Source organism: Bombus impatiens, unplaced genomic scaffold (assembly GCF_000188095.3).
Source record: "Bombus impatiens unplaced genomic scaffold, BIMP_2.2 scf_3474, whole genome shotgun sequence".
Taxonomy (NCBI): Eukaryota; Metazoa; Arthropoda; class Insecta; order Hymenoptera; family Apidae; genus Bombus; species Bombus impatiens.
In genome coordinates, this window is record NT_179893.1 from 182,324 (window position 1) to 202,939 (window position 20,616).

A 20,616-nucleotide genomic window follows, 5' to 3' on the forward strand; every position below is an offset into this window, starting at 1 on the left:
AATAACCAGATTAAAGGAGGAAACCGAATCTCCTCTAGAACAGTCTAAAAGTCTTCACTATTGTTGCTGTACACCGTCCCAGTTTCGAAAATCGCCACGTACAAAATAACTTCGATGAACCTTATTTCATACGTGAGATGCAACCGGATGGAAATATGACCAACAGCTGGTCATATAGAGAGACATATACAGAATATCCCAGTAATCATAGTACAGTCGGCAAACAGGCGATTTTACGTGAAAATATAAATCGAAAATATAGAATAAATCTTCTCCGCTTAGAGCCTCGTGTAGAAAAGAATTAGGCCGACTATGTTTAGTTACGATAAATCTTCAAATTTTATTTTATCGAAAACGAATCGTTCTACGAAAATATTTTATTCAACACCTTTCACTTGTTTCCGCATGTAAAATAATCTCGTCAATTATTCAAGTCCAAAATTATCCACGTTCAACTATACTTGACAAATTGTCAAACTCCGATTTCTTGGAAGTGAATACGTCGTATGAAAAATGTTATCCTATATTTTCGACTTATCTTTTCACGTAAAATCGCTACACTTCCGATTGTACCATGATTACTGGGATATCCTCTATAAAATAAGATTCCCGATGACGCGCGTGCTAAGTTGTACACCCTCCTAAATCTTGCCATATTGCACTGTCCTAGTTACGATGCTTGCTGAAAGTATAACTAATTAGATGCTTTCGAAAGTTGCCACAACGTAACAATGTTTTCTCGGATCGTGCCTGAGATACCGACACCTATCGTTTGTAAGTTGAACGAGGACCCAGGCGTCGACTGAACCGTGGAATATTATCGATTTTAAGTAGATCGCGAGTCATGTTTCGTTTTGACGCACGAAAAAAGGTATACGTCAAGAGAAAAAAATCCATAACCAACCGCTATTCGACCCCAGCACAACACGAGCGGTCATGTTCAAGCAGTAAAGAAGGTATTATACAGGCGTTAGCTGAACCGAACGAAGTAAAATTTCATCGGAATATATTCCGCGGAATGCGTATAAGAGCGAAAAGAGAACGCGTTTCACGCACCAGCTTGCTACTTCGAAGCTATTGGGGACGCACGAGAATACGAAATCGTAGCGATCAATTACGTATGTTATGCATCAAGACCAAAGTACACACGTAAATAGGCTTTTTTTCCATCGACGTCAACTTTCGCTTGAGCATTGGTTTTGTAAAACAACATCGTGTGCAAACAAGCGTTCAAAGTCCGTGAAATCAATTTCTAGGCAAGTTTTTCAATTTATTTTATGTACCGTTACGTTTCTCCCTTTGCACGAACTAACAAACATTCGGCGAGAATCGACAACCCGCGATATTATCGATATCCAATGCATGCGACAAGTTGAAGGGAATTGCTGTCAGAAGTTGGTAAGTCAAGTGTCGATTGTGGACAGCCTCAAAGTGAAAACGATTTAGTCGGTCGAATCGAAGTATGAGAAAGGAGAGCCGCGCTATTACGAGACACGTACGTGTCGTATGGAAACGGTGACCTATCTCTCGAATGCTTTCACGGCGCATGTGCAATTAGGAGATTGAAATAGGGGCAAGAATACCGCCTATTATCGATTGCGTCTAACTTGAAATTGTCTGTTAATAAATCGAATTGCATAAAGAAAAAAAAATATAACGTACACGTTGCGAGCCGACGTGACGTCTAAGAGACGCAAAAAGGGAAAGAAGGAAGAAAGGCAGGAATGGATGGAATATATCAATCGTTATGGTACGTTTCGTCAAAGCCAGTTGGCGTTCGGACGAACGGATTTCTGTTTCACATCGCTACGTTCCGCTACCTATATTCGATTCATCTGTGATTACACAGAAGGACTGACCTGATTTCATGACACTCGTCACACGCGAAGGGTTCATTATGACGGTTTACTCAAAGAGCGTCGTCGTTACTGTCGTTTCGAGTAGACGTACATGTCAAACGTATCGTTCAGATTGGTGACCAGAATCAAGGGAGAAAAATAGAGAGCAAGAAACTTTGAAATCCATGGTAAGCAAGTCTATCCAGAATTATAGCTACAAGAAAAGCGGAGAAAAGAGAGCGCTTAAATATTTCATAGGCACGTGAAGCGTAAAGTCAAGAAACTACCTGGCCGGGCCATTAATCAAAAGCGCGCCTCTGCTTCTACGAGGAATCTTCACATTCCTTGACCGCGCCCTCTATCCTTCACGGCAAGTGCATCTCAACGTAACAAGTGCAACCCAGGAGAAACGAGTAATGTCTCAATAAAACGGCATCTCTCCTCGAACACCAGCCACTACACGACTTCCTCGCGATCGATACTACTGAGACGAAACGATCGTTAAGTGGGTCAATTTGTTCCATCCGCGCGGACCTCCATCGATCGATTACGATCTCGAGTTGTGTGATTTACGGACTTCGAATCCACCAGCCCCCGAGAAGAGAAACTTACCTTGGTACGCGTGCATGCCCGATCTTTTGTCACACTTATCGCGACAAAAGATACGGTTAGCTTCGATATAAGTTCTCGTCGAAATTTATAGCGCGTCTTATATCGCGATACATCGATGCTGCTGTTTGTCCTCGACCAAGAATCAAGTGTTTCGATGGCCAGACATGTTTATTTTCTATATATCCTACGGTTTGTGCGATCTTGATCGATATCTTTATGACAACTTCTGTTTTGTTTCTTCTTTTTCTTTCTTCTGTTACCGATCGATACCAGAAGAGTCGAAATTAACGTTATTGTTATCAATGATAAGAACTGTAACTAGGCATTACATATTATGTAAATTATGAAAAGGCGATAAAGAGGAAAAATATATAAAAGATTGTAGCGATTATTTAAGATATACAGACAACATTGAACTACGAAAGATTTATCGCAATTGCTTTTTAAAGGAACTCAATGATACCGAGAATGTATCATGAATGTACGTATTACAAAGTAAAGAAATGCGATTAATAAGATCGCTTATTAATTATCCTTTTTATCCTTGAATTATACATCTCGCCTACTTTTCATTTTTAATTTTTTCATGCGAGTTTTGCACTTTTGTTAACGAAGTAAAGTAACAGTAAAACAAGTAAATAGAGTACACCCTACAGCGTTTATAAGCGCTAGTAGATAACTACATAAATTAATTAAATCAGCGAGTGCTTTGTGCATAATAAAATTCTGCCAACGACTATCGGAAAACTGTTTGCTTGAAATTAGAAAGAATCCAGCTGTGTATAAAAGCTGTGTTACTGGGTATTAAAAAAGTCCTGTATAATATTTTTTCTTTGAGGTGGATTACTTTCTGTGCAAAGTATCGAATTGATCGTTTTCAATTACCTCTACGTTTAATGAAATTGGATATAAAATAGTCTGAGAAACGAATTCTTCCAGAATAACAGTGAAAGCTTTTAATCCCTAACCATTTCCAATTCCTCCATTAATTGCATCGTAAGATTAATTAAACGAAACGAACATTGAACATAGGATCTGACAACGAGCAACAAACTTCATTAAAGGCTTTCAGATGAAATTGTCGCAAATAGTGGTTCTTCTTACTCAAGATCGTCGCCAGGATCTTTTCTACGTTGAGCAAAGCTTGCAACCGTTTTAACGAGCAGAAATTACTACAGTCGGATTAACGCCGATGAAATAGGGGAGCCGAACTAGTGGGAAAAAGATAGAACCCGTTTCAACCCGACGTTTGGATAGCAATCGGGTTCGTTTAAGCTGGAACACAAATATACGAGAAAGAAGACGATTAAACTCGAATCTAGGACGCCGGGTTAGAAAAATAATTCGCTTTCTCGTAGTACAAACAGCCATCCGATTACAAAATGGCAAAATCCCCGTAACGGTAGCCGATATAATTTCCGCGCTTCCACGATTCGAATTAAAACCTTAGGATAAATTCGTGGAGAAATCGAGGAAAGCGAAACTAAACGTTCCCGAACGACGATACGGGAATCGCAAAAAATGACTGATATCGATATTCACGGAAATAAATATAGAAATAAACAGCCGAAGTAATGAGACTACAAGTCCGAGTAACGTAGCAATTAACGAACATAATTAAGGTTAATTGACCGTTGCCATGGTTGTAGGTATTAATCGTTTCTCCGTAGCACAGTGATAATTAACGGCAGACGAAGATTTAACGTCTTGTTCTGTTCAACGAGTGGACCATTGCGGTTTGTTATTAATGACATGAGAAAAAAGGAACGGAACACATTTTTATCCTGGCCGGGAGAGAAAGTCGCTTTTTCTGACACGCATAAAATTCATGCAACGTCGAAAATATGCTTCGCGGTTTCTAAAAAGTGCGACGCTTCTCTATGAATCGTCCGCGAAATGGCTAAAAGAAAGCGACGCGGACGTCCGTCTCCAACAACGATCCACAGAACGTCGTCTTACTGAAATAATGCCACGCGACCTTAATTTCTAGGGCTATGAATAATAACGAAACTGCTTTCTTCCTGCAATATGTTCACAAACGACTGAATTTAATGCGAGAGATCGATTAGTTACAGATTGTTCGTCCGCAATCAATTATCGAATATTAAAATTCTAATGGTTGTGCGGTTGTTTCGAATAGGCCGCTAGATTATAATTAATGAATATTAAAGCGTAGTGTACTATGAATACCAATCACGTCATGAGGAATAACATTAAAAGGAAAAGTTTCGCGTTATAGGAATTTCGTTACTGACACCAATTAACGCAGAGAAAACTCGGCGCAACGCATCGAAACGGGGTGAATACCGCTTTCCACGTATTTTCTTATATCGTTAGAGCAGGAAAAATCTATTAATGATTATTACCCGTAATATTTCGTATTAAAAGAGATCATCTCATTTATTCTCAAACATTATGAGGTAGAAAAAATATAATAGATGTAACGATCGTTTCTCGTGGTATTTTAAAATGAGATAGATAAATAAATAAAATGGATATGGATACCGCTTTCCACGTTTTCTTCAACATACATAGAACAAAAAAAAAGAAAAAAAAAAAAGAACGTAAAAGATCTAGTTGCTGTTGCCCGTGATAATTTAAATGGAGAAATAAATAATTAAATAGATAAAACAGCGCGAGATCGCTTTCCACGATCGTATACTCGAACATTGACGAGATAAAAAGAAATATACCTGACGATTATCGTCCATGATATATCCAATGGAAACGAGGAAAAATTATATCTATCTCTGACAGTTAATCATTTCGCTCATTCCCGGCCATCGCTCTCCTAGACGAAATCCATGGATCGTACACGTGTAGGAAACAAGGAATCACATTCGTGATTTCGCGTTACAAAAGACACGACCATTATTTCACGGTTACGGGTCATTTTCGTAATAACTTTCTGCACGGCTGCTGCGGCTGCTGCCAGCAGGCACGAAGAAGATGAAGAAGAAGTCGCGCGCGCGTATTGCAATTTGTTTCCACTGGTGGGTTTCATCCCGTCGAGTATTTATTGCGTTACGCTTATTAGGACGAAACGCATAAATGTCAAACGGCCGCCCGATACCGCAGCGGCTATTTTCACCGTACGTATCCTCGCGCCAACGCGTCTCTAAATATCAGAATCCTGGTGAAAGCGCGATCGTACAACGCCAGTCCCTTTTACTTTTTCCACCAGCCATGATAATAACACGCGTAGCTGCACGTTGTTCGATTAAGTTGTTTGCTTAATGTCCAAAGAAAACGTGCGTTTAGAATTTACGCCGGGGTTTTACCTGAACGTCTGAATGCATACCCCATTACAGTGAAAGTCTGATCCATCGTTTAACCATCGATCACGCAGGAATCGTTAAATTCGATACAACAATGGACTCACCTGTAACAAACAGAAAAGAAAACGAATTGTAAAAGTCGATCTACATGGCTAACGGACTATTTTTAGATCGGTTAAAACACAGTGGGGGTTTTTGAAATTCAACAACCGCCTCGACGAACGGTTCTAATCTCGATGAAAATTGGAAAAGTAACAAACGCAAGAAACGATTCTACGCGCTGTTTCTTTTCGATGTTTGCCAATCGTAACGGAGCCAGCGGGACGTAACGAAAAAGGAAGAGAATGTCCGACGTGTTTGTTTGTAATGGAACGGCGGATCGATCGACTGCGTCCTCCCCTAGGGAGAAATTTAATTGAATCATTCGTGGACACTTGTCAATCGTAAACCGGCTGGAAAAACCGCTATGTTTAAGGTGTCGTGGTCCGATGACCGCAGGGGTGCAATTAGCCTTTTCGAGGGGAGAAACACGCAACTCGAATCGTCCGACATGCGCTTGCCCCCCTCAAATCGCAACAATGAGGTAATTACCCGACTATCGTAACGGTGATCTCATTGGGATTATACTACTCTTTGCAGTCTTTAAAACGTTTAATTGATATCGTATCTCGCAATTTAGTCTATCCCTGGCTGTCATTACATGTTTTCGTAATTAAATTAATCTCGATAAAAATGATGCTGCATTCTTTGTAAATTGACGCGACAAAGCGATTAGATATAAAAGTATTTTCTTTCTTTAAAAGAATCTACGATTCAGCGGTTGCTATGTCAAAGTCTTCTATTTACATTGCACGCGCTTATGGTTATACTTTATGGTCCAATTTGCTAGAAAATTTAAATGCTAAAAATTAGAAACGTTAAATTAAAAGTTAAATCGTCTTATTGGATCTGGGTTACGATATTCGTACACGTAATACGAAGGAATAGTCGGCCCGACCAAAAAGACCCCTTTTCCCCGTCGAAATAAATGATCCCGAATAGAAACGGCGCCCATTCGATAAAATGCAACGTCGCTATAGCATGTTTGCCGGCTGTCGCAACGATTACCGACGCGTCAGTGCTCTGCTATACCGACAGTAAAAGAAACTTTCGTAACGAAGTTCGAAAGTCTCCACTTCGGAGGCGCAACTCGATCGTCGACCAGAGCGCCACGAATATTACGGTGGAAAAAACGCGAACCTACGAGCATATTTGAACCGTGGCGCGCAGTCACGCCTCTATCCAAAAGACTGCTTTTAGAGCGGCCGTTGTTAGGTGGAATCGAGAAAGACGACCCATCCGTACGTAAAATTAGAACCCCACATGCTACGCAAGATTCGCATTCCCTTCGTTTATCCTATTTCTCTACTTGTTCGTGCCTCGAACACCCTTGATTCATCATGCTTTTGTTTACCTCCCAACGAGGGACGAAAGCATTTAACTTTAACACGATCGTTCATAGGGTATATTCGCTGCAAGAATCACAGCTACAATATAAAAAGCTGAAAGGTTATTTGCGAATGAATCTAATAATTGCTGATTGCCACAATAAACTGAATGCGCTATATATTTTGCCTTAATCGTCTTTTAATTGGTAAATACGTAAGATATTTCGAAGTCGAAGGTTTTGAATGAAAGGTTTCGAGACAGTAGATGCTTATAGGGGCTTGAGAATTTTGAATTTTAAGCGAAGTTAGAGAGTGGAGAGAATGGAATTCCTGATGCAGCTCGACGCTCCATTTACCATTCTATGATTAAATCTCTTAACTCCGGTATTACGTTGGCAGAGTGACCCGGTTGTAGATTTAGTAGCTGACGTTTCTCTAGTAGCCCGTGAAGGCAAATGAAGGCAAACGTTCGACGTATAATTCTCGTAACAAAACTCCGATAGCGATTAAGCACAAATAATATCGTGATAAGGTTTCAACACGCACAAGGAATTGGTCCAAGAATGGAATTGGGTAAATTACCACGTCGTTGTCGGGACTCGTACAAATACTGTTTCGAATACGCTTTATCGCTCCCTTGGCTTTATCAGTAACCAGCTACACAGCGTTAAATTCGCTAGATCCTTCAGTTGCTACGTTAATTCAATAGCAACTGAACTATGAACAAGGTTTCTTTTCTTTCAGCTTAATAATCGAAAGTTTCGATCTAGCAAAAAGCTCGATTTATAACCGAGAAACGTTCACCGAGGGAAGAAGAAATGTTTCTCGATCAGCGCCTAAGTTGCAACGACTGTCGTCACTATTACCTAACCTAGAGCAAGTTGTCTAATCGTGAGAGAATGAAGCGCATTCTAATACCTGCAAGGCCTAATAGTTGCAAGTTAGGGGACCAATTACTCGCAGCACAATGGATGCAAAACGGCCGACACAGCTAGGAGAAAGATAGACGAAGGACGTGAAATGGAACGGACCGAAATACGAGTACAACGATTGTAATTAACGGTTGTAAAAGCAGACTCTCGGTAAACAGAGGCACGAGCAACGACCACGGTGCGACACGATTCTTAGAACCAGCCACGAACTGACCTTTTTCCTGCTTCACTTTCGAAAATATTCAGACAGACGCGACGGATGGCTTCGTACGTTGCCGCGATTTTTGTTCGCGCAAAGATCTACACACGCGTTTAAAACTTTAACCCCTCTCGATAATAATATCCGTGATAGACCGTCGAGCACGATCGCTATTTTAATTAGACAGACATTAAGCAGTAAATTGCGCGATTCTGGTCGATTAAGCGGAGAACGATTAAAACCAAGTTTCATAACGTACGTAAGAAAACGATGTAAAAAGAAGAACAAAGTATAAAAATGCGGCAAAGATTATACGCTGTTTAATCTGATACGGTGTGTTCACGGTATTTCCTCTCTTTCTTCTAACGATTATTGCCAGAAACGTGACTGCATATGTGACTGTAATGACCCAACCGTTCCCGGGGTCAGCTAATTAACCATAATCTCGTTGCCATTTTGCGAGGCCTGTTATACAAAGCGGACAGCACGCTGAGTGCATTCAGTTGTTTCCTATCGGAAATTCTTGCGTCTGTATAATTTAACGACCGACTTGCCTTCGCGTCTACCGGTTTGCAACGTAGTCAAGTAGAAAATTTATGGATCTCGACAAGTGTTTCCTCGATAACCGATTGTAAAACGATTTTTATTACAGAGAAAGAAAGAAATCTTCTCTTCGAAGATTCATCTCTCGACAAAGAATATTCAAAAGAGAATAGAAAACCAAAAGATGAGAACTAGAAACTAAACAAATTCTGACAAGAAGAAAACTATGATATCGTGTCCAACTTAGGTCCCGTTTCCATGGATTATTTAAACAGGACAGACGAGTCTTGCATCACTTGGCGGTTCGACGAACAGATTGCGATAGATCGCGCGAGAGGAAGGAAGCGATCGAAAAGCTAAGGTGGTAACCTTACTCATTAGCGGTCTAATTACAAACCGGTCGGAACTTCTCCGTTAACCGCACAATTACGCGTTAGGCAGGACCTTGTATCTAGTCCGGCCAGATACGTAGCAGCTTACGGACTTGGTTTATCATAGAAACACGCCACGGTGAGATAGTCGTACAACTTTTGACTCTCTTTCATCGTGTTTCACCGAACCGTATCGTTATCTTGGCTTTCGAAACGACAACCAATTCGATACTTGAACGCGTGAGCGTGTACTTTGAGAAATTGTTCCGACTGAATGAAACGCGTGTAAGCTGTCGTTTGGTCGTCAGCTAATACTTTGAACACCGGAACGGAGCAATAACGATCGTCCACGCACGTGCGCCGTATATATTTCTACGTTACATAAAGAAATTAAAAATTACGAAAAAAAATCCATAAGTGCAAATAAGATATATTTACTGATTTTCAAACTCATAGTACACTGCAATGTATCGTTTAGAAATTCTGTCTGATTACAGACAGATACTAGTAGGAAGATATCGAAAGTCGGTAACTATAAACAGCTATCGATCATCGATCGGCAATAATTACGGTGTTTAATAGTTTATGGCAAAATTACGGGACTGTTAGGATTTACAGGATCGGGAGACCACGTTTGTCGGGATTTCGAGGATCATAGCGCGTCGATTAACGATCATCAACGATCGATAATCGCAGTAAACGTTAGAGCGGAGGGTACGATCTTCTCGATCGATCACGAGCGAACGCGGATCGTATTCCGATCGACGGTTCGTAGGATCGTAGCCTGTCTGTCGGTGACCTCGATCTTTCTTAGGTTGTCACGATATAATTGTTATTACGTGTCCGTGAACGGGCACGGGCTAGACACTGTGGCGCTCGTGAACTCGTCCGATCGATTTGCTCGGCATCGTTTCGTACTAGATAACGTCTCGTGAACTTAAACATCGCGCGTCGTGTCCCATTTCCTTCGTGAGTCATGCGTTACCGACATTTCCATTTTTCCTTTCGTTCTCACGAGCTCAAGTAAACAAAATTGTTTGTGTATTGTAAACTGTGTTTGTGAGAAAATGATTTATGGCGCGACTGACGAGAAACTGAATTTTTCTACACTTCGGAGAAAGTACAAAATGGAAGAAACGTAGAGGTTGTTCGCAGGTTGGATCCGACGAACGACGAAAATAACAGCGCGCGAGGAAGAAAAACCAGAGAGATTTGAAATATGGATATACTTAGCTGTGACTCGTAAATACGCTGCGTCCTGCGTACTGTTTTTTCAGTCAGTGAAATATCGTTATTATTGAACTAAAGCAAGGATTTAAGAATACATAGTATCTAGAATATCCGGAAGATCGGATGAAGATTCAAATTAAAGTAGATTATAGAGAAGAATAAGATCAAATGAGATAAATATTAAATACAAAATACAAAACTATAATTTGTACGAAACAAGAACAAAATCATCAAGAATAATTAAAAAAAAAAAACGGTAAGGACATTGTTTGCCTGTGTACGGGTTAAAACGCCATAACAAAGTGTCCCATAGGCGACTCTCCCGTTTAGCACGAGATCGTAGAACGTAGAAATCTATCGATCGTCTATGGTCTACAGTCTGCAGTGTACGCGACGAGACGCATACAATGAACAGAACAGCGCACTGTAGGCGGACACATGGGAATATCTGCATGGAAACCTTGTAAAGTCTGTTCTCGAAGAGCCATAGTTGAAACACGTGGGCACCGATATCTACCTGATAAAGATTTCACCATAAATCAGAGTTAACGCACGGAGAACGGTAGCTGAGCCGAGTCACGATTCGTGAATGAAATGTTCGAGGAACGAATCGAATCGACCGAAATCGAATAAGTCGACTTCGTTCCAATCGAAAGAGCGGATTGTTGAAATATGGATATCGGAGTTCGCTTATGAACGATGAATCGGATATCCGCGAACGCTAAAACAAATTTGCTTTGAAAGTTAGAGGATACAAGAATTCTTCTAAAATACGTGGAACTTCACCAAGTGATTCAATAAATTAACATTAGTTTCTTTTTTCTTCTTTTTTTCCTTCTTTTAAATTATTGCAAATTGCAGTAGCGTTACGTAACAATAATGTTGCGCGTTACATAGTAACAATTTGTATTTAACCAAGACACGTTTGTCGACGAGTGGCGCCATCATCAGTCGGTTAAAAATAAGCATGCTAGACATGAAAAAGCGGCAGCGCCTTCAGACAACGGACATGACATCACTGGCGTGCCAAATACTTTCGCAGCCTCGTAACGGAAGTCGTTATTTTTACCGCGACTCTTTTTCTTCCGCGCAAACCGTACTGCAAGGATTCATGACAGTGCGAATCAATGAAAGTCTTTATTCCTACACCGTGACTCCTGCTTTCCGCTTCTTCAGGTACGGCGTTCAACTACCATCTCTACACTCTGTGTGTTTCTGTCCTCGGGGCTATGTAGTTTATTTCCTTCCGTTCCGGACGATCTACGCGTTCGGAATGGAAACGAAGACAGACTCGAATCGAAACCAGAAAATTCGAACATACCGAAGTATAGTCGATGCCGCATAATCGTATATTTCACGCCCTGTTTCGACTAGGTGCCAACTTTCCAATTTTCCGATTTGACGATTTCCATATAAATCTTCTAGAAATTCTGTTACCTCACCAAAAATAGAATACGGTCATTGTCGAAGTATTTTCAAGCATCGTGCGACTCGGACTCGCAGAGAAACGGAACAAGAAACTCGAGAACGCTTTTAACACGAGCGTCTCGAGACTCGTGGACTCCAAGGTACGTCTTCATCCAATTACGCCTGATGCAACTGGCCACGTCCGATGTAATTGACCATTGGCGGATACTCAGAAGTGTGTCAATTTAATGTCTCAATGACACGCGTCACATTATTGTGAGCACAGAGTAGAGTGAGTCACCTCGAATTTGCAGATATAACCGATCGATACACTCCTGAGTTTCATTTTTGTTTTGTCGCTAATCGCAGGTACAAAGTACATAAGTGTCACATGAATTATTCATCGTTATACATCAACGTGATGTTTATTTATGAAATGTTCATTAACATTGGAAAAAGATAGACACGAGGATGAGATAACGGAGAACATAATTTTTGAGCAATTACGACCGAGAAGATGCGCGCAGCGCAACAACGCGCCACTGTTCCTGCGTCAGTCGTTGAACGCTGACTCAGAGCCATGACTATGCAGCCATTGGGCCGTTGTTTTTCTTTCCGAGGCACCAGAAAGCGGCGCAGCCACAGCCAAAAAGACGTCCCAGATGTCCTGCGCATTTAAATCCGGTGGCATTGCTTTACGACGTTCGTCGAAATCGTTTCGTTCTGTCCTGATGCGAGTTCGTTTCCTAGAGCTTCGATCTGTCTCTGAGAAACTGCATAAAACTCTCCTATCGCAAAACATTGTGCGGCACCAGACAAGAAGCAACGTTGAAATTATGTATAATAACAAAAATGGAATATCAATTATTCAAAGTCAATGCTCAGAAAAAGAAAATTACTAGAGTATCGAAGAGCGTAACATTGAATTTGAAATTTTGATGTAGTTGTTAGTTGCAGAGAAGCAAGATCACACGAGAAGGAGAGAAGCTATTTATTCAGAAGACATTTGCATCTACGTCTTTCAAATGGAATGAGAAGAATATTTCACAGCCGCGTAGAATCTTAGTACAGAGAGAAGTCATGAATAACAAAACTAGAATCTACGTGGATATTAACATTAGTATAGCTCGGCAGTGAAATATATTTAAATTAGATTCAATTTATACCACGTGTGGATCTCAAATAATATAATATATAAGATAAAATAATAAGATTGGAAGAATCAGAGAATAAATAACGCCAATAAGATGTACCAAAGACACCATGTTCTTTGCATCACAAGTGGGATTAGATCGAATAAGCAATTAGAACGAACGACGCGATTAACTAAACGTTTTCTGGCGTTGACTGTACGGCTTCGTCTGCCGCAAATGCGATAAAACGCAGCTAATTCTCACTAAGGTCTCGTTCCCGAATCGTTCTCGAGGTCCTACCGAATTCCATTAACAGTCCCATCCGCAGCACCGGTTATGTCCTGCGGTATAATCTAAAGTAAGTAGTTCATCGACCAACAGTATGCATAGACTTTCCTAGAACTTATCCTAGATTCGCGACTTTGACCGAGCGGAGTAATAATAGCATCACAAGTGTAGAACAGCATAAAAGCCGAAGCGTTTGTGTAAAGCTTCTCCGACGATACGAAACTGGCGAAACGAAATGAATCAGAAAGCAAAGTGCGAAGAAGATTCTCATTCGAAATCTTATCGAGAACCAAAAACGTCAAATATCACAACGATCGTTTTATATCGACTCGGTGGCCACGTTTTCGTTGCGATGGCAACGACCGGAATAAAAGTAGCTGGACAGAAAAAAGAGAGCGTGGAAACCGAAAAAAAGCACTGGCGTGAAAAGCCCGTCTCGGACGATGCGATTCGCCGAACGGAAAGAAGTATCGAAAAATTAGCGACGTGCAAAAAGGAAGCATTACCTCGAACGATGGTTGTGACGGGCCAATCGGAGGCATCGAGCCTCTTACAACACCACATGCCGCAGCGATGGTTTCAACGAGCCAGAAGAAAAAGAAATTCGTTAGAAAACCAGAAGGAAAACGGACGGATATATGATTTTCTCGAGAATGAACCCAGGCGTGGAGGTCGTGTCGCGGCTCGTGCGTGGAAACACACACAGTCCGGCTGGCAGTCGAAAGGGGGAGCGCAGTGAACTTGGTGTCGCGACGGAGCACGGCGCCGGCAAATGGCGTCTGTGGTCGATAGACACATCGGTGGGTGGTTGGTTTCCTCCGTTTCTACGGCAGAACGCAGCCAGGTTCGTATGGGAAACCAAAAGATGGTGTTGGGGTTGGTCGGCTGCCATGCGGCCGGTCACGAAGACCTTGAGGTTTCGCCTCGTACGCTTTATCCTCCCTGGTTTATACTTTTAACGTCATGGCTGACGCCATTTTTCTGACGTCAATAAGATCCTCGTGGCGTAGCCTAGAAAAACGATTTTCTTCCTTACCATCGAGAACCTTCTGCGAATCGCCCCTTTGACCGTACGTGACATTTATTACCGATTGACGAATCGGTAATTTCTATCGACAACGTTCTATCAATAACATATACACACGCGCTATAAACGTCTCCGGAGAGGAATCCGATATAAGAGAAATTACAGACAGGAGGTGTGAACAATCAGGCGTGCAGAGTTAATATTAACCTCGGCCGGGTCTTGCTTTCAGAGCTAAACGGTACGTATGTGTGAAGAGTTCTGGTAAGTACACCCCTGAACACGTTGCTACCGCGTCGATCGATCGATTTATGGGTTCAGCCTCGCGGTTTCGAGACGGATCTTTCTCAGCGAATCAGAGACGACCACCACCTCCACCGCGGATACGAGGAAGACTCGATTTATGTGAATTTCGCCTTGATCCTTGTCCCACGACCACCGACGAGATAACGCAGGATGTTCGCTTGACCTTAAAAATGCTATCGGTTTCTCTTTTCCCTTGTCCCTACTACTCTTACATTCGACGTGCCATCGAAATCTAATCATTTCGCCTGACTAACTCGCGGAAGCACCTATGCGAGACTTTAATTTAAAGCGACGCGAAGCAACGCTGGCTCCCCGATAAAAGACGGTCCAAGAATGCAGTCTGGGAAGGAGTCGAGGTCGTAAGGTGTTCCCTCTTGTTTTGCGTGTTTGCTATCGAATCGGGATGCTTCAGAAAGAAAATGGCGATGATACCGCGAATAAAATAGCCTTGCAGACATAAATATCAAAAGGGAGGAAAAGAGGATAGGATAAAAACTAGAGACGAGCAGTGCTAGATACCATAAGGACAGCTGGAGATGCGAAACACCATAAAAGCAGGCGAACGCAACGGACTGACTGCCCTGGACAGGCGCAAGACGAGGTGAATGCACCAGCGTCCTTTCCGAGTCCTTTTATATAGCCGATCCACACACCCTGTCCTACCGTGTATCATTACTTTCCATTCCCCCGGTTATCGATTACACAAGTTACGAAGGCGACTCGCATCATTTTTACATTATTCGTACCCTTTAACCGCATCTGGAGGTCGTGTCGCATCTATAAAATGTACTGTACAGAACTGGAGCAAGGTTAAGAAAAAGACTATGGGTCTAAGTGGTCAATATTTGCTGTAGATTGGATCCACGTAAATCTTGCATGCATTTTATAAAACAAAAGGATCACATCTATTAATTACAAAATAATTCAATGGCAAATAGTTCAGCCAGGAATTGTTAAATTATCCTACATCTACTACTAACGAGTGGAACGTGTAGAGTAGTGAGAATTAACACTAGAATTACCAGGATAGTGAAAATTACTGATCCACGACTTTTAATAAAGATGTTATACAGGGTATTTTATGAACTTTGGAAACTAATTTGAATTATTATCTGTAAATTGCATCGCTTCGTTAGGGAAGTGAGCAAAACGCATTTCTCTTTCCCCTTTCCAACTCCGTGCAGTATTCTCGATTTCGTAACCATTTTCTCAGCTTATAGCAAGTGCCATTGATACAAATTTCGAATTGGACGACAAGGAGGGAACATCGATTTCGTGATACGATCTTGTTTGAAGCAATGCTTCCTGCTCGTGATGGTAGCGCAGGTTGGTATCATTCGATTGATAACATCGAAGTACTTCGGTAATGCGTGGAACAAGATTGCGACACGTCTCGAACAATGCGAACCTCTTTCAACACGTCAGCCAACGTACATCCTTGAGTGTCCGGAATTGCATTTACATATTTTGTACGTTTTATCTTATACCTACTCGAAACACCTTCGTTCCGTGTAATGCTGTTAGTATCAAAGGAGACGTGGCTTCTCGTGTCGTGCACTGTTGTACTTATGACTTTTATTATAATATAATTTCTGTGTACCTGCGTATTCACTTCTCTTTTATACATATACTGTTTCTACTTACGAAAAATAAAGAAATAAAGAAACTAAGGACTACACAACCTGACAAATAAATAAAAATTAAACAATAAAACGCGGTAAATAATTTAAAAATTCAATAATCATAACTATCCTTCTCGGTGATTACAAAATTAAATTTGTATTTTTCACCCTATTAAATAAAAAATGATTTTTTACTCGATCGTTCACAAAATCTCCTGCATCTATCAGTTATTTTCAGAAAACGTACATACACGTGTTTGCGAAGTCGATAAATTGTACAAAATCAAAAAATTGACTTCCCTTTCACGATTTACAAGTTGAATATCGTCGATGTCGATGCATCCACGTGTATTATGCAGAATCGTAAACGACTCGCGCCTAGAAAAGAAGCTGCAATTGTAGAAGAAGGAGTAATAGACCGGTAATTTCGTCCAGGAAACAAAAGGCGGCGCACAGAGCTCTAAACGAAGTCAGAAGGGTGCGCGAGAAGCTGAGCACGAGGTTGCTTCTACTTGGGCCGAGTACACGAATAGTGGCACGGCTGGATTAAACGAGCAAATTACGGGTTTACGGTGGACCAGGAGGCCTGGTCCGGTGAAAATAAATAAAGCAGAAGACGCGGCGTCCCGGTGAATTCCACGGGTACGCGGACGTGGCCCGAGGTAATTTATTGCACCTGCTGGACCCGGGCGTAATTATCCCCATGCCAAAATCCTCGAACGCGTGTCCCTTTCTTCGACTTCGTGCTGCGTCGATATCTTCGATAAAAAGAAAAAAGAAAAGAAAAAAAGGACGGTGTTCGTTTGCTCCTCGTACTCTCCCGTTAGGACTCCACTGGCCGTTCACCGATATTTCCAACGAAAACTTCGCGTTGGCACAGACTAAAAAAAGAACCAGATGCGTGGAAAGCAATCGTATGAGAATAGTATGTAAGTGAATGAATTCTTACGATATGTATATACAAAATGATCGAAGAAGAAAAAATAAATGAAAAGTGTGTATACGTGGTTGGATACAAGCAGGCTTCTCTAAAGTGTTTGCATAGAAATTCTAGGAATAAGTAATGGAAAGGAAGAAAAACCGACGAAGGGTGGCTAATCGAGTTAAGAGCTCCGGCGTCGATTACGGGGCTCGTGGTTCTATTTATTTCCATGGCGGTTCGAAAAAAGTCTACCATGGAAAGGTGAAGTTCCTCGAAGTTGCTAGAACTCCGTCACTTTCATTTTTATATAGACATCTTGTTTTTGTATAGTGTTTTCTACTGATTATTTTAACTCTTGGGAGCTATCATCGAACGAAGTCTATAATATCGTGGATAAAATTCCATCCTAGTACATACAACGCTGTGACGATATTATTACCGACGATAATATTCATATACACGTGTAGAACTCCTTCGCTTCTGTTCAAATTCCGATCACATTCTGTTAATGCAATAGAACCATTTATGCCAGCGATCTCGAACGGTATAACAGAAACAAAACTGAGAATAAATAGCGAAGAATCAGGATACGATACAGACGATCGGTAGCTTGATTCTGTCAGTGGAAAGTCTCACGATGTCGAACGACGGCTATCTAACAAAATTCCGAGAGGATCGTTCACCGGGACTAAATATACCTGGCGCGTGCATAATTTCGAACGTGGAACGTAAACTACAACAAAGTCGAGCTGCATCGGCGTTCGCACGCACTCTGTTTCCACGATATCTCATTTGCCGGTACGAGCCAGTTGTCAAGCACGAAAACACGCGGAACTTGCGGATAAAGAGTGTAAGCGCGCATTTGCAGATGGCAACGCGTGTTACCGGGCGTAATATATCGAAGCAGGCGGGGTCGCGAGCGCAACGCGCTGCTAATATCTCCGGCTAGTCGCGTCGAGGAACGCGGGACCGATCTGCTCTTGTTCTGTTCCGATCGTCCCTCTTAAAAATACTTCCCTCGCCATGCTTGACCGGGAGAAAAGAGAAAACAAAGCAACGAAACGACGCGGCTCTATCTACGGAGAGAATACCGTGACGAACAATAAGAGTTCGCGTGTTGATCGCGAGGAGAATGCGTGCGCTTCGAAGTCGTTTGACAAGGTAATTATCGTTCGTAAATCGTCATTACGGTTACGTCGCGTTACAAACCAGCTACCAGTTCAATCGTTTTTCCGATCCCGCTACCCGGTGTCACGTTAAGCTCCTGCGTTTCGAATCACGATCGTTTGTCCGTGATTTATCTCATGTTCCTGAGGCTTTTTATCTTTTATTTCGAGCCAATAGCAGCTTAGCTCGATCCTACAATTATTATAAATCAGATTATGATATGGTACGAGAAAATCCACAAAACATATATATTATACGTAAATGCACAAAGTATTTATAGTAAATTATTTGTTACAACATTCAGAAAATAAAACAAATCTCGATTTAAGTACTGTTCCGCTGCTCGTAATCATAAAAATCTGTATATGCATCAACATTTTAATTATAATAAGTTAAAAATAAACAGACCTTGTAGTCCGACTAACAGTACTTTGAATATTGAAATAAATATTCAAATAGCCAGCGCAGTAGATAATAATCTATAAACAGCGCAAGATATCAATTTGCTTAGATTACAGAGTAAATACAAAGTATAGAAATTGAAGGATTAAGCCAGTTGCAGCTATCGGATCGATATAGGATCGATCAATAAATATCAGTTCAAGATTGTTATTATATCGAGCCAATTATTATTATTATATCCAGCTTCTGGGAGATTTATACGAGATTATATTCAATATCGACGCACGCTAGATATTCTCCATAATTTTCATATTATTAGATATTTAAGTATCACCGTTCGTTTTATCGTGCAATTATCGGCTCAAATCGGGGATAATCATATTAATCGTCTTATGTAAGAATGCTTAATTGATCGCACTAGGGTCGTTCGTTCGTTGGATAAACCAGGGCGCAAGTAACAGCTAAACAGTCTCATTATACTATTTACGTAAGCGTAGCCGATGACTTCGAATTGTTGGTTAAGATAAACAAGTGAATTTCTCGTGGGTGCACTTTGTTGCAGCACAACGCGGCGAATTGCGCGAAATTACTCTCGAATCAGAGCGGTTCTCGGTTGGCAACGATGGCGAACCTCGAAGACGACGTAGAGTGTAGAGAGTCGGTGAAAAGCAACGCGAGATTCGCCGCGTGTTGGCTATTTTCGCGTCTGGGCTTTCCAGAACCTGACCCACCGACTACATTCCTTTCAACGAGCGACTGACGCTGCTGAAAAAATTAGCCGCGAAACGCACTTCGACGCCTACACAAGCGACAACTTGTCGCCGAAATATTGTAATTTCATAAGTGATAAATAGGTTTTCGAAATGGCAGACTTTGCCATAACATACAGGCAAGTCGACTTGTGTTGGAAAGTGTTGAACCAAAAGATAGAGATCGAAAGAGATATCGAAGGCAGATGAAGGCGTTAAGGACGTATTATTTATGTATTATTCCTCTGTGATGAAATCTATGATTTTTGTGGAAAAATTTAAATCTCGAAATGCCATTGGCACGAAACATTCCTAGATTAATTCAATTTATAAATCTGAAAGAAATATTTAATGAAATAAATCTATAAACAATGGGTGGATATCATAATGAAAAATAATCTATGGAAATAGTAATTGATTCCGTGATATACAAAATGATTCGTTGTTCTTATCAAGCCACTTAACATAGCCACTGGATATTCATTTATTTTTCGCAACAGAATACATAACTAGTGCTTAAATTAAAGGAAATCGAACGATTAATTCCAAAGGAAGACGATAGAATTTTAAACAAACTATTCTAAACACACGTAACGATCGAAGGAGAATGAAAGCAGAACCCCGTCTTGTTTTCCTACGATTTGCCGTGAATTTTACGCGAACGAATAACTTTCACGGCACCCCGAGGCTCCGTTGCAACGAGGACAAGTTCAAGGCGTGCCGCGGAAACGGAAATACGTTTTCGCGAAACATCCGGTCCAGGCCGGACACACAATTCTTAGAATAGACAGTTATATTCTGCGCCGCTACTAAAACGCAATGGAATCTCGATAACTGAGTTCGCAGATGATCACAGATTACATAAATGATCGATAAGAAGGTATCATCGTGCGATCGCGTGAAATTGAACGATTTACCCATTGAGCATTAAACGAAAGGAACACGGGATGTTTGTAATTTGTTACGATCGGGATATCGCTCTAGCTGGTGGAATCGGCTTCGCTCGAACACGATTTCGTCTGCCACGTACGATCGTTCAAGTGTATACCACGGCTCAACCAGTTCATTATGAAATCGAAGCTATAATTAATCGCTAAGCTATGTACGCTGTAGTTGCCAAGAGTTCGACGTGTTAGCAAATCCATTAATTGACCCGTTTCATTAAC

General features: G+C 41.3%; 2 protein-coding genes across 11 annotated transcripts in view; one reads left to right on the forward strand and one right to left on the reverse strand.

Moving 5' to 3' along the window:
* LOC100740564 (MAP7 domain-containing protein 1) overlaps positions 1-20,616 on the reverse strand; it is a 199,446-nt gene that overhangs the window by 159,661 nt on the left and 19,169 nt on the right. For 3 of the 9 annotated variants that reach the window (XM_033324502.1, XM_033324499.1, XM_033324497.1), the window contains exon 1: positions 13,765-13,837. The exons of 3 other annotated variants lie outside the window; for them this stretch is intronic. In XM_033324502.1, the coding sequence (XP_033180393.1) occupies positions 13,765-13,822 (58 nt within the window). In that variant the 5' untranslated portion in view covers positions 13,823-13,837. Of the gene's footprint in view, positions 1-5,731; positions 5,799-13,764; positions 13,838-20,616 lie in introns of those variants that run through there. 3 more of the 9 variants (XM_033324503.1, XM_024372148.2, XM_033324500.1) reach the window with 2 other exon arrangements.
* Positions 13,976-17,206, forward strand: LOC112213990. 2 transcript variants are annotated; one of them, XM_033324509.1, is made up of 3 exons: positions 13,976-14,102; positions 15,809-15,914; positions 16,646-17,206. In XM_033324509.1, the coding sequence occupies exons 1-3, from the start codon at positions 14,031-14,033 to the stop codon at positions 16,672-16,674; spliced, it is 207 nt and encodes a 68-aa protein (XP_033180400.1). In that variant the 5' UTR covers positions 13,976-14,030; the 3' UTR covers positions 16,675-17,206. The 2 variants fall into 2 exon arrangements, 1 of the variants encoding a protein (XP_033180400.1); XR_004462882.1 differs by lacking the exon at positions 16,646-17,206 and having other exon boundaries at positions 13,982-15,189; positions 15,809-15,915.

Excerpts from the sequence above, each read along its gene's own strand:
- LOC112213990 (XM_033324509.1), top strand. The coding sequence starts at position 14,031 with ATGGCGTCTGTGGTCGATAGACACATCGGTGGGTGGTTGGTTTCCTCC. Across the intron at positions 14,103-15,808 it reads CTACGGCAGAACGCAGCCAG|CAAGTGCCATTGATACAAAT; the intron begins GTTCGTATGGGA and ends CTCAGCTTATAG. Across the intron at positions 15,915-16,645 it reads TGCTCGTGATGGTAGCGCAG|GAAACAAAAGGCGGCGCACA; the intron begins GTTGGTATCATT and ends AATTTCGTCCAG.